The sequence below is a fragment of the Durio zibethinus genome, chromosome 11 (assembly GCF_047325235.1).
Source record: "Durio zibethinus cultivar Kanyao isolate XHJ-2024 chromosome 11, ASM4732523v1, whole genome shotgun sequence".
Lineage (NCBI taxonomy): Eukaryota > Viridiplantae > Streptophyta > Magnoliopsida > Malvales > Malvaceae > Durio > Durio zibethinus.
The window spans coordinates 27,730,824-27,744,214 of record NC_143172.1 but is presented as its reverse complement, the minus strand read 5'-3'; the positions used below and the strand labels follow the sequence as shown (position 1 = coordinate 27,744,214).

Sequence of the window (13,391 nt, the reverse complement as noted above, 5' to 3'; positions counted from 1 at the left end):
GTTTAAAGAATATAAATAGAATTAGTTTAATAAACTATTTTACCCTTGTAATTTAGTAACAAATTTATTAATTAATAAAATAAATAAAATATTAATAATTAATATTATTAAATTTTAATTTAATAAAATTAACTATTATTAGTAATTTTAAATATTATTGAACAATATTAAATATTAATTTATTCATATTAAGTATTCAATTTAATAATATTAAATAGTAATAAAATATATTTAATATTTTAATAATATTTTATTCTAAATATTAATTTAATAATAGTTGAATATTAAATATTTATATAAAATTTTAAATTTATTTTCATGTTAAATATTAAATTATTAATTCTTCAAATTTTAATTTCATCTGAATAATATTTTTATACTAAATATTAGTCGATATTAATTTATCATATTCAATATTAATTTAATAATATTAACTATTATTTAATAATATTAAATACTATTGATCATTATTAAATATTAATTTAATCATATTCAATATTAAATTTAATAATACTAAATATTAATTAAATAATATTAAATATTAATTAAAGAATATTAAATATTTGGTAATATTTTTAATAAATATTAATTTAATGATTTTTTAATATTAATATTATTTTTATAATATTTCAATTTTAAGATTTAAATATTAATTTAATGACCTTTTTATATTAAATATTAATTTAACAAAATTTAATTTTTAATGTTATTTTAATATTTAATTTTAATTTAATAATATTATAATATTCATTAATTAATTTTATAATAATTTATTGTTATTTTAATTTTTAAAATTTTAATATTATTTAAATAATAATTTAATCCTAAAAATTATTTTACTAATATTTTCATATTTAGTATTATTTTAAACATATTTTATACCAAATATTAATTTTGTAATATTTTAGTATTTAATATTATTTTAAAATTATTTTAATATTTAATTTATTTTAATAATTTTTTAATATTACATGTCATAACATATAGATCCATGGACCTATCGTTAGACAAGGATTAAAAGAGTCATCACCAATATTTTTTTATTTAGGTGTAATTGGCTACCTGATTAAATCTTATCCATGAAATCATATTTAGGTTCAAAAGTATGGTTACGTGTGATGAAAATTATAACACTCTCACAGTGCCCATCCAAAAGATGATACCAATTTCTAAATTATCCAAACCTAACAATATTTATGTTTTATCGAAATATTTAATATTAAAAATTAATCTTAAAATGACCCCAATAATTTGATAGCTATTTAAGATCATTCTCTCACCTCATAAATATTCATTGAGACTAATGTCTCACTTTGAAAAGGCTCTATCATCAGATTTATTAATGTATTTTATTCAAAAAAATTAATACGTCTCTCAATAGTTTGATAGGCTTTACCTTGAGGTAGACCTCCTAATAATTTTATGAGATTTTATTGTAAAAACATTTACAAAAATTTTAATTCTTTTTTTTTTAAAAGTTAATTAAATCTCCTAATACGTTGATAAGACTTAATTCAAAAAGCAAATCCTCCAATAGTTTGGAGGATAAATTTTTTTAAAAAAAAAATTATTTATGAAACTTCCCAATAATTTGGTGGATTCTATAAAATTTGAATCCATGCAAATTTTTTTATAGTTTAGTAAAATTCATGAATTTATTAGAAAAAAAAAATTTTTTTTATTTTTGATTATTCTTTTTATCAATTTTTTTAGAAAGGAAATCTTTTATTTTGTAAAATATTTAACAAATAATAAATTACTTAAGAAAAATAAATAAATGAGAAAACCATTAAAATAAGAAAAAAATTGGTAATAAAATAAAATTCAAAATATGAGAAAAATATAATGAAAAGAAATTGAAATTGAAAAATAAAATAAAAATAGAAAAGGGAAACCTGCAATTCGAATTGGGTCAGTGCGCGAGTCCGCACGTAGGTCAACGGGTCATGCGCGGATTCTGAGACCTTCAAAATAGTATCATATTAGAGCGGTATAAAATCCAATCTTTAGCATTTTTGCTTTAAAAGCCTTGGTCTTCTCTCTCTCTCTCTCTAGCGTGGAAAATCATCTGCTAGCCAAGAACACCACCGAAAATTAGGTTTGGTTGTCGGTTTTTGAAAATTTTATCGGAATTCTACCGGAAACTTCAACATTCATCAAAAAACTCATTGGAAAATTCAAATGTTCATCCTAAAAAACCCAAAATTTTCAAAAAAACCTAAAAATTTCTCAAATTTTCCGGATCGCTTTAGAAACTTAATCCTAACCCCAAGAATCGAAATCCAGAATCTTTAAATCACACCTAGAAATTCAAATCCAAAATTTCTGAAACCTAAATCCTAAAAATCCTAGTAAAAACTTAAAACCCCTAAATATTTTCGAAAAGTTTTTCTTCCTTCCAAATTAACCCCCTAAAATCAACTGTATTGTTCTGTGGTCTCTTGTCCAATTTATAGGCCACTTTAGTATAAATTTTAGGGATCAGACAAAATTCAATCTTATGATTTAAGCCTAGGTTGGTTCTGTCTGAGCATGATTCTTGGCTCTTGGCTAAATTTTTGCAGGTTTATTTGGGTGAAATCAAAAGCCTTTGGTTTAGGTACTAAATTAAGATCATTTGATTGAATGAATTGAATTCAATCCAAATTTCCATTCCCTCATTCAATGATAGTTAAAAAAAAAATAATAATAATAATAAAAAAATAATAAAAGTAATAATACTAATAACTATAATAATAATATAATAATAATAACATATAATACTATATTATAATAATAAACTATAATAATAATAATAATAATAATAATAATAATAATAATAAAAAATAGCATACTATACTACAGTAATAATAATAACAAATAATAATACTAATAATAATAAAAAATAATAGTAATAATAATGATGAAAATCAATCCCAAATGAGTGTCAACGTTACATATTATTTTAATGGTTTTTATTATTTAATATTAATTGAATAATATTTTCATATTATTTAACTAATGTTATATTCAATATTAAGTTAATAATTTGTTAAAATTTTATTATTAAGTTAATAATATTTTAATATTAAATATTATTTTAATAAATATTATAATATTTATTTCATAATATGGTAATATTATTTGAAAAACATTATATGTTAAATATTATTTTAATAATATTTGAGTATTATTCTATTAATTATTTCTTATAATTTTATTTAATTAAATTAATATTAGTTAAGTATATAATTAAATTTTATAAAAATATGTAAGGATAAAATTGTAATTAATTAAATATATTAGGACAAAATTATTAATAAAATTATTATTAATTTCTTATGGATAAGAAATTATAATTCCAAAGGAAAACAAAGAATTACTATTTTTTTATTTTAAAAAAATTGATGTCATGAAATAGCTATTGTTTGCTAAAAAAATAAATCAAATAATAATAAAAAATTTTGGAAAAATGGAATTACAATTCTCCTACCAAACATGACGTAAAACGGTGAAGTTGAAGCATTTCAATGACAGTAACATTCTTCAAACAGGTATCAGGGGTGATAATACTCGGAGCTTAGCCTACAATTACAAGGATCATAAGAAAAGCAATGACGTCAAATTTTGGAAAGAAAATTAATAACTAAAAGAAACATAAATACTGCATATAGTTAGCTAGCCAGCCAGATGCTTCATTTTTTTCCATCAACAGAAGCGAAAAAAAAAGACAAAAAGTCAAATAATAAATTTACTTTAAAAAAAGTCAAATATAATTTTCAATGGGACGAGATATTCTACCATAATAATTAAAATTTATTTGAGACTAAACTGAAATTGAAAGGTAAATAAGCTAGAAATTGTTAAGGTTAATGGAGAAATTATCACAATCTCGAAAAGGCATTTAAATCAGCTATTGACTTTCATCAGAGCATATTACAAATTAATATCCTTAAATCTGGAAGTGATTAAGAGCCAGCAAATTATAACGACTACAAGTATACTATAGCGAATAAGCTTCTTCATGGGATTAATTGCAGTGTTTGCTTTAACAGTAACGATTATCATAAACATAATATTAACATGAAAGGGGAAGGAAGGGGGGAGCCTTAAATTACATAATAAATGAACATTTAGGTGCTTAATTTCTTGGGGTTAAAGCTAATTTGTTGTAGCTCGCTTCTCATCAAAGATAAAGTTACCTAATTAATGACAAGCATGAAAAAGGTGCTTTCATTTCATGTCTCTATCAGCTGCCCCGTCGGTGATTTAAAACCAACAGACTTGTGAGAACATATTTCATGAATTGTCTGTTTAGCATTAAGATGAATAACGCATCGCTCTCCAACCCCGTTTGTTCAACAAAGTTTGGTTCAACTCAAATTTCCATATTATTTTATATAACAATCTTCTCATTCCCTTGCTTGTAACCGAAAACTAATTCCAAAATCAAATTTGTGTGTCTCTTCTGTGGGAATGGCAGGTGATAAATATAGCTATAAACAGAGAGTAGCTAGGCTAGCATAACTCTTGATGTAAAATTAACAAAGCAAGGCAGCCTCTCAAGTCTGAATTATAGAGTTTGAAACATACTCAAGCTGTATATAAACACAACTCAATATTAGCGATTGTGATTCTGAAATTAATCGTCTTTAGTAGTATAAAACTACATTCGGGCCCTCTTGCGTCTGCCCATAATGGATATATCTGCCAATTCACCACACCTTATTTATGTTTAACAAAAATAAATAAATAAAGTGTCCAGTTAGCTTTTACAGGGTAATTTTACGTCTTCCAAGTTCTTGCGTCTTTTCTCAAAGACTGAAACCAAGGATCTCTATTGTTTTGATGAGATAAATTCAAAGAACTGCTTGGCAACTTGGACCCAGTTAAAGCTGTTGGAGATAATTAATTACCACACTCATTGTTAAAATATAGAAAAGGAACTTCCTATGACCGTGGTCTGTTGTCAAGGAAGTTTGAAAGTAACACACCTCACAAATCGCAATCCTAGAATCGGTAAAGAAGACAAGCCGAAATCCAAATTCCACGAAACCCAAGGGTGCTATCAGGGGAAGTATCATTTCCTTTATGAGTGGACTGGGACTCGATTTCTTTGCATTTCGGCACAAATGAATCAAGACTTTCCACGAGACCACATCCAATAAATCATAAGGTAGCCCACTGAAACCACCATGGTTCGACTCAAAAACTTCAGCTTGTTGGGTTTATCACAATGGGACCACACCCTGCAGTGGACCTTTAATGGTCTGACTCTAAAGTCCGTGCGATCATCGCTGCCGCAGTGTTCTAGGTAAAAGTTGAATTTTGGGTGGTGGAAGGTCTAATTATGTTTAGGAGACTCGACCGCTTTGAGTAACTATTTGTATTTGGTAGCGCAACATTTTTAAGATGTTCTTTTTGTGGCTTTGCTAGTGATCAGAAGGACAAAATCAAAAGATGTAGTTTGTGGAGAAGACTCAAGTCAATAAACATGCATGTGGCGAGTGGAAGGGAAGGAAAGGTGAATAGAATCGGCCAATTTGGCATTATTCAATTCATTGCCCAGTGGCGAGTGCAAGGAAAGAACCAGGCATTAACATGGGCACCACCATGAGCATAAGTGGTTGTTATACATCTCATCCTAGCCCCTCAGACAAAGAAAAGCATATGCCACATTTTGTACTACTACAGCTTTTACATTGTTGGATTGGATGATCTGGAAAGCAACAAATGACTACAACTTGTATGACAGAATCTTCAGCTATCAACGTTTTCACAAAATAACTAAGAGACAGCTAGGTTGTATTCACGGTTTCACTTTCACACACAAACATTTCCTCAAAGCAAATATTATACTAAAACTTGTATGACAGAATCAGATACAGGCTTCCTTCAAGGACTGGGGGAAAAATCTTATTCTACTTTATGCATTTATTTAATAATAATAATAATAGTTGCAAATATGGAAAGTCCTCGGAACAACCCAATACATCTCTTTGTACTTTTACAAGCCACGGCAACCTAAGCAGCACAAGTCTTTCAGAATAAGCATTCAAAATGCTGGGAAAACTTTCAATAAATGATAAAAAAATACAATAAGAAAGTGTCATTGCAGCAAACACTACTATGCATTTGCTTTTGAATACTATAAGTGCAGTGAAGAAACATACCTGAACAGAATTCACCGTCATAGCTGTATTGCCTGCATGAATCGTAACACTCTGCCTTGAATGATAGCCAGCTATGAAGTGGCTTCAACAGCAATTCAAAAGGCATACTCGCCCTGATTAAGTTGTTCCTAGAAAAGCCAGATTGGGTAGATCAATTGTCTAAAAGCCTCCACCATTGCAAATTGCTCTATCTTCACGATACATGATGCCAAAAAGAATGGTTGAATTCCATCGCTTCTTACTTTGAAAATCAGGAGTGCTCCTTTTTAAATCTGACAAAGCTTCAACAGTGCTTTAGTTGATTTACTCCCCTATAATTTACAATTACTCTGAAAATTTAACAGGTTAGGCTCAAAAGAATTGATCATTTCATCCTCAAGCCACTGGGCAAAAAAAAAAAAAACCTCAGGCCATACTCCATAATTAATGGACTTCCAATGAACTTCTCCAATTCATTCATCTCTTGCTGAATGTCCTCTCCATCAATTTCCCCATCAAAGAAAGGAAACATTTTGAAAAGATCTATAAAGAATTTCAATGCAAGTTGCAACATCACTCACAACCTCTGTAGAGTCCATGAATGAACCAAAGACTGGATGAGTAAAAAGTCAACCAATTTTGATGCTTCGTGAGTGTTTCTGATTTTGAAGACCTCATTTGCACGGTGAAGAAAAATACAAAATGCTGAAGATCACACTTCAGTGTCATACAATTTCTACAGACGTTTCTGAAGAGGAGGTTAATTATGGCTCCCCAATGAATGAATGACTAAAGAAAATGAATATTGCTCATCTTTGAATATGTTTCAAATTGTGACGTTGTACATGCTGGAACTTTCTCTGATCTATAAGAGTATTATGATCTTATCTTATTCTCTTAACCTTCATTATCTCTTCTATGACATCTTTTCATGCAATCTCAAAATGAAGAATATTCTAAGACGGTTACCGAGAAAAAAGACTTAATCATGATAAACTAAGGTTCCTTTTTCCATAAGAAAGAGGGGAAAAGAAATGGATAAAGGTAAGCAAATAATGCAATAACTGCAGAAAGTCCACATACTGAAGAAAGAAAAGCAGGAAAAAAGAACTATGTCCTTAGGCACGACTACAATCAATGCAACCAAGAACCACACTAATTTATAACAGGAAAACCATGACAAAGAATAAAAAAACTTCATAACATTGTGATATGATCTCTTGCAAAAGAAAGCAGACAGTAAATTTGCCTCAAGGATGCAAACATTTATAGCCGGCTGACTGAATAGCATGATCAGATCAATGATTAAAGAACAGAAAATAGTTCGAAATTACTTACCATTGGCCCTTAAAAAGTTTGTAGATAACAGAGAACAATAGTCTAACTAAGATAGATCCTCTCTTATTAGTGGAAGACACATTTTTAAGAGAGTGCGCAAAAACATGTAACACTAGAGAAATAAACTTGTGACGTTAAATTGCTTTTGCTGAGAAAATTTTTTTAACTTTTGTGCAATTAATATAGATATGCTTTCCATACATACATTCATTTTTTTTTTGAGACATATCAACAATATCATTAAGATGATCAATCCATTTCGTGAATGACCCCTCATAAATCTTTTCTAATCCCCAACATCTCTCCCAAGTGTCAGTATGTTCATCTGTGCTATAATCAAAGAGAAGACGTACATTTGAATCATCAAAGCAGCTTACGGTGCAAAAGACTGCCTGTGGGGAAGGCCTCCAGCTTGGTAAAGGGTCAGATGATGTATAGCTTTAGCCAACAAATCTCTCAAATCGGTATACAGAACTACCACAGAACGAGCAGCCCCTTCAAGAGCATTCAATGCCCGTGCTTGTTCAAGGGCCTTGCTGTTGCCAGCATTCAATGCCAAATAACATAGCAAGACAAGTCCATCTACTTGAACTTGATCATTAATACGCAGCAATCTCATCAAAGGTGGGACCCCACCAAAGTCAATAATTGCCTTTGAATGCTCTGAACCATTGAAATTATCTGGAGAAGCAAACTTCCCCAGTGCATTAGCAGCTTCCATAGCTACTTCCACATTACTATTACTAAGCTTATTGACCAAAGGACCAATTATTCTTGTTTCTCTTGCAGGAAAAGTTCGAGCCAAACACCCAATTGACCTAATAGCCGGAATCTGCAGAGTTGGACTAGTTTCTTCCTGAATTACTCTCAAAAGCTGATCCAAAACTGCATTTGCAGCAGGTGAATTAGTCTTGAAAGCTGCACGCCTAAGATCAGCATTAGACTCCGCAACTGTTGTAATCTCCATAACTGTCATCAAACAATTAAATTGCAACTCCCCTTTCTCTTTCTCTATAATTTTTGCCAAACAAAGTAACCCTCTTGTCTCTGTAATTTTCCTACTGGTGGATAAACTCCCTTTGGACAACTTCCACAAAGCCTCTGCACAATTAACTTGCAACATAAGCTTCAGCTCAGGACTCTCCGCTTCCCTCTCTTTCCTACCTCTAGTACTCCCATCCAAAAACGAGGAGGTGTGGGCCGGGATCGACAACAATTTGGGATGCCTGGAGAACTTATCAGTCATCTCCTTATTCATTTGAACAATGGAATGAATACTAGCTTTCCCAGTTTGAGGCTTGACCACTTCCAAAGCTAAATCCATAGACAACAAAGAGACTAACTTTCTCGTAACATTTTCTCTTACAAACTCTTCCCTCGCAACCGAATCCATCTCCGCCATTCTCGCCACTAAATTCGCGACCACTATTTGAACTTTCATTTGAGCTTCTCCTAAAACCCCTACAATTATAGGGATTCCCATTACGTCCGTGATTAGTCTAACTCTTTCTTCATCAGTTGCGATATTGTAAAGCGCATTAGCCGCCGCGATTTGCGCTTCAGGGGAAGCTCCTTCTTTTAACAATTTGAGTAGCGGTAAAACCCCGCCTTCTTCAACGATCATTTTTTTGTTGCGGTCGTTATCTTTGGCTAGGGAAGCGAGTTCGTTAGCGGCATCGGCTCGATCTTTTAATGGGCCCATGTGGATTGTTGATATGTAAGACCAAACCCAAGCGAGAATGGGGTCGTTGCTGGCGATAGGAGGAAGGGAAAGATTGGTTCCGTCCGAGTCGAAAAGGGAAAGCAGCCAACGCGTGTCGCCGATGGAAGATTCGAGAAGATTCGAAACTTTGCGGAAATCCGTGGTGGTTGTTATGGAGAAGAGGTGGCGGAGGGGACCACTGTGACGGCACTTGCGAGTGAGGGAGAGGGCACGCTCAAGGGTTTTAGTGATGTCGGAGGCGATACGGCGGACGGGACGATCGTAGACTGTGGAGTTGGCGGTGGTGGAGAGACGGACGAAGGAGCGGAGCATCTGGGAGAGACGGTCGACTTGTTTGGCGAGCTCGGCGCATTCGAATCTGGAAGACTGGGCTTCTTGAGCGGATTTGATGAGTCGGTCGGCTAAGATGATTGGGAGGGAGAGTTGTTGTTGGAGGGTTTTTTCTTGTTGTGGAGCTGCAGTTGGCGTAGCAGCCATTTTATGATAAATTTTGTATTATTGTTATTAATAGTTGAAAAGATGAGTTAGGAAGAGGAATAAAGATCCACCAGTCTGCAACTACAACTGCTGTCTAGTGGAAACTTGAACTGAAACTCAAGTTTAGACAAGAATTTTGGTACGGGTCAGAGATTGAGGATGGAAGGTTCGGTTTGGGATTCTTTTTTCTTACCACTAATTGTGCTTGTTATTCAATAATTTTTAATGATATTCGCATGCGGCCGACTGGGGGAGGTTGGAAATAAAAACTCGATACTCAAGTGAAATGGAATGTTTTCATTTGGTGTCTGGGTTAGCTTATTATATTTATTTAATTAATTAATTGGGAAACAAAGCAATGAAAATCAAGTGCCAATTTTTTTTCAGAATTTTCTTTACTTTTGGCCCACATAAAGTAGAATTAGGGTGCTTGAAAAATATTTTTAAAAAATTTAAATTTAATTCATATAGTCAGTTAAAAGAATATATTTAATATTTAAATTTCAAACAACCTTTTCTTTATTTCAAGCTATTATCACCCTGGTAGAAGTACTAAAAAAGAGAAGCATAGCATAGCTTGCCGGGAGAACATGGGCCGTTCCAGACTTCCAGTCATCGGTTTTCAATTTCGCATTATTTATATAAATTTCTTATTATGATTAAATAATTACAAAATTATAATAAAAAATATGGTAGACATGCGGCCCTCTCAAGTCAAGTGTCAGCCCCTCAGTTTAACTCAAACTTCACTGACGAAAAAAGGAGAAGGCAATAACCGTTCAACCCTGAAATTTGGCATCTTACTAAAAATTTAGTAGGTATCAATTACACCGTTCCTCCATTTCACCACCTCTTTTTCCACCTCATTAATAATTCAAATTAAACCCCTCAAAGCATAGTACGAGTACATTCAACGCATGGCAAGGGTTAGGCTGCTAACAGCACATGCGTAGTCAATTGTCTATCCTTTCCTTTGGCTTCAATGGCCGCAACCTACTAATATTTGCCCCTACCAATCGAGTCAACGTCAAAACACTCACTCGCTTCCGGCCATTAACACCTGGCGAATGGTCAAAGACACAACATCTGCCAATAATAACACATGGTTCGTGACCCAAAAATCTATTGTTTCTACTTTCTAAGGCCACTACCAATGCAGGGGGGAAATAGGAGTGCAAAAATCAAAACCCCACCACACCCAACTCCAAAACCCACACTCCAGATAAACACTTGCATTGGAGAAAGACAGAAGTCCAGATATCCAAGTCATACATTCATACTACAAAGGTCAAATATTTAGTTGGAAGCATGTAACACCACATTTAAAAGGGTAAAACAAACATAACAATTTACTGTTAATGTGTTTCTATTATTAGAAACTGGACGAGAGAGAAAAAGAGAGAACAATAACATTTAAATATGCTATTCAAAATTCTGGAAAATGTTTGCTTCCACACAACAGAAAACTCTTTAATACTTATAGTGAGGAGTTGCAAGCACAACGTTCTGATGGACAAATAGCAAGCGGAGGAAGAACACAACCAAATTCACTCTTCCATGGGCTGATTCTCTTCCGTCCATGTTTGGGAGACATTGACTGTGATTTTTGGAAGGTGAAGAGATGAGTCTTGCGCAAGAGCAAGCGGAGCTTTGACCAAGTGGATGTCCTGCTCCAATTGTTTTCTTGCTTGTTTCTGCCTTTGGATTTTGCCTGTCTTAAGCCTGCCAAAGATACAAGTATGAGTAAGCCATGTACAAAGCAGCATCTCACAATAACTTTTAACCTGTAATGAAAGCAAACCAACCTGTTTTTGATGTGGTCGTATGCCCTGTCTGATCTGATTTTATCAATCTTTTTAATGGCCTTAAGAGTATTCTCTGCAATGTTTCTATCATATCTCTCTGGCCTATTACGCTTTCTCTCAAACTCAAATGTTGAATCCTGAGGAAAAAAAGAAAAGAAAAAATATCATACAGTTGTTCAGGTTTAAGCATTGTACTAACGCAACAAGAAGTACCATAATTGATGCCTTAGGCCTATTACCTGTGTCATGTCCTTTCCATGCAAACGCCTATAGGCCTTGGTCCATTTCACTTTACGGGGATTCCTCTTCATCTTGAAGTTCTTGTGGCATTTAGATCTACAGAATCGGAAAATCTGCAAATGGTAGGACCATCAGAAACTAGAAGCACTCCAAACAGCAAGAACAACACAGAGTAGGGAACACGGTACCATTAATGATTAATTGATGCCTTTAATCTGGCATGACGTTAACACTGCTAAATTTTGCTGAACACTGCATATATCTTGATAGTACCAAGCATACACATATATAGTAGCATATCAAAACTTAGGGTACAGACATATAGCACATGCAAAGAAGTGCAGCAACATTAGTAACTATAACTGGTGAGAAAAAGACAAGAAGGCAATTTGTCCCAGTCGACAAATCAATCAAAGGTTGACTCCATAGCAAAAAACTAAATGTGTAGCATTATAAAACAATACGGATAAGATCTTAAGAACTTAATAGCACAAAAAAAAATTTAAAGAGCATATAAAGCTATGTAAAATTTGAATAGAAAATAAATGGAATTGTAAAAGTCGGACAGAAACTCGTACCTTGGCATCATTGCGAACAAATTGAATACCATGGCCCGGATAAATGGTGGAGGAACAAAACCAGCACTTCTCTAATCTCATCTTATTCCCAAATTTCTGTACATAAAACAACAATGTCAACATTTGAAATCATGTCATAAAGAGCAATAGCTAAAACGTGTAGCAATCTAAAAAGTTAAAATTATTAAGTTGAAAATAGCATATAGAAGAGAATCAAGTATAACCCACACACCAGATCAAGATGACACTTTGGTTTATTCAATTCAAGTCTATTCCGTAGGGCCTATCATTGCGACAGAAATTTTCCAATCACGAAATTCAAGATATTTATATTATCCAAGTGAATCAAAATTATAATATGCAAAATGTAAATTATAACCTTCTTCAGTATGCAAACAAAACCCTAAAAGGAAAAGAGAGAAAGATAGGAGTTGAAAAAGAGGAATAGAACAAGAGAAAGAGAGAGAGAGAGAGAGAGAGAGGTAAGTCTGACCTTTGGCTATTGAAGTTTTGATCTGAGGCTGAAATCAGAGAAGAAGAGGAAGAGGAACAATGCGGGAAGTGTTGCGGAGGGGCGTTTTTCGGAGATGAGAATGTAGGCAGGAGCACACAAAATAAATAATAACATAATAATATTAGTTACAGTTTAGGGCAAAATATTTGGGCTGGGCCTAATAGATCTTTCAAGTTTCCATTTTTTTTATCATTATTATCTAAAGCCCAAATTTAAACGCTTTTTTTTTTGTTCAGTTGCAGTTTTTCACTACTCTGTCCTTTTGGCTTCCCGACACTTCCTACTTCACAGTATGCACGAACGTGCTAGCCTTCCAACTTTAGCAGTGCAAAAAGCCGAAAGGGATCCCAACAGCACGATGCCAGACACAAAATAATCAAAAAAGAAAATGAAAAGTGAGATGAATAAGATGAAGAAGACATCACATTCACATCCAACCTCTATAAAAACCCGAGAGCATTTTCTCACAAAGTGGTATTCACTACTTAGAATTTAAAACTTAGAAATAGATATATAATTCATTAATTCCTAAAGAACCTCCCAGCTTTCAAGGCCGGCCAGCCACAGTTGCATTTGGTTTCCAGT

General features: G+C 32.6%; 2 protein-coding genes across 4 annotated transcripts; both read right to left on the bottom strand.

Annotated features, from left to right (window-relative positions):
* Positions 1-5,841: 5,841 nt before the first annotated feature.
* Positions 5,842-9,956, bottom strand: LOC111291229 (uncharacterized). The gene is made up of 2 exons (XM_022882869.2): positions 7,823-9,956; positions 5,842-6,424 (listed from the first exon to the last, which is right to left on the bottom strand). The coding sequence occupies exon 1, from the start codon at positions 9,667-9,669 to the stop codon at positions 7,843-7,845; it is 1,827 nt and encodes a 608-aa protein (XP_022738604.1). The 5' UTR covers positions 9,670-9,956; the 3' UTR covers positions 5,842-6,424; positions 7,823-7,842.
* A 1,061-nt stretch (positions 9,957-11,017) lies between these two features.
* LOC111289834 (putative ribosome biogenesis protein RLP24) lies at positions 11,018-12,935 on the bottom strand. Of its 3 annotated transcripts, XM_089768685.1 has the most exons (6): positions 12,786-12,870; positions 12,525-12,575; positions 12,293-12,388; positions 11,714-11,827; positions 11,475-11,611; positions 11,018-11,391 (listed from the first exon to the last, which is right to left on the bottom strand). In XM_089768685.1, the coding sequence occupies exons 3-6, from the start codon at positions 12,371-12,373 to the stop codon at positions 11,217-11,219; spliced, it is 507 nt and encodes a 168-aa protein (XP_089624811.1). In that variant the 5' UTR covers positions 12,374-12,388; positions 12,525-12,575; positions 12,786-12,870; the 3' UTR covers positions 11,018-11,216. The 3 variants fall into 3 exon arrangements, with proteins under 3 accessions (XP_089624811.1, XP_022736913.1, XP_022736915.1); XM_022881178.2 differs by lacking the exon at positions 12,525-12,575 and having other exon boundaries at positions 12,786-12,935; XM_022881180.2 differs by lacking the exons at positions 12,293-12,388; positions 12,525-12,575; positions 12,786-12,870 and adding an exon at positions 11,903-11,962.
* Positions 12,936-13,391: the final 456 nt, after the last annotated feature.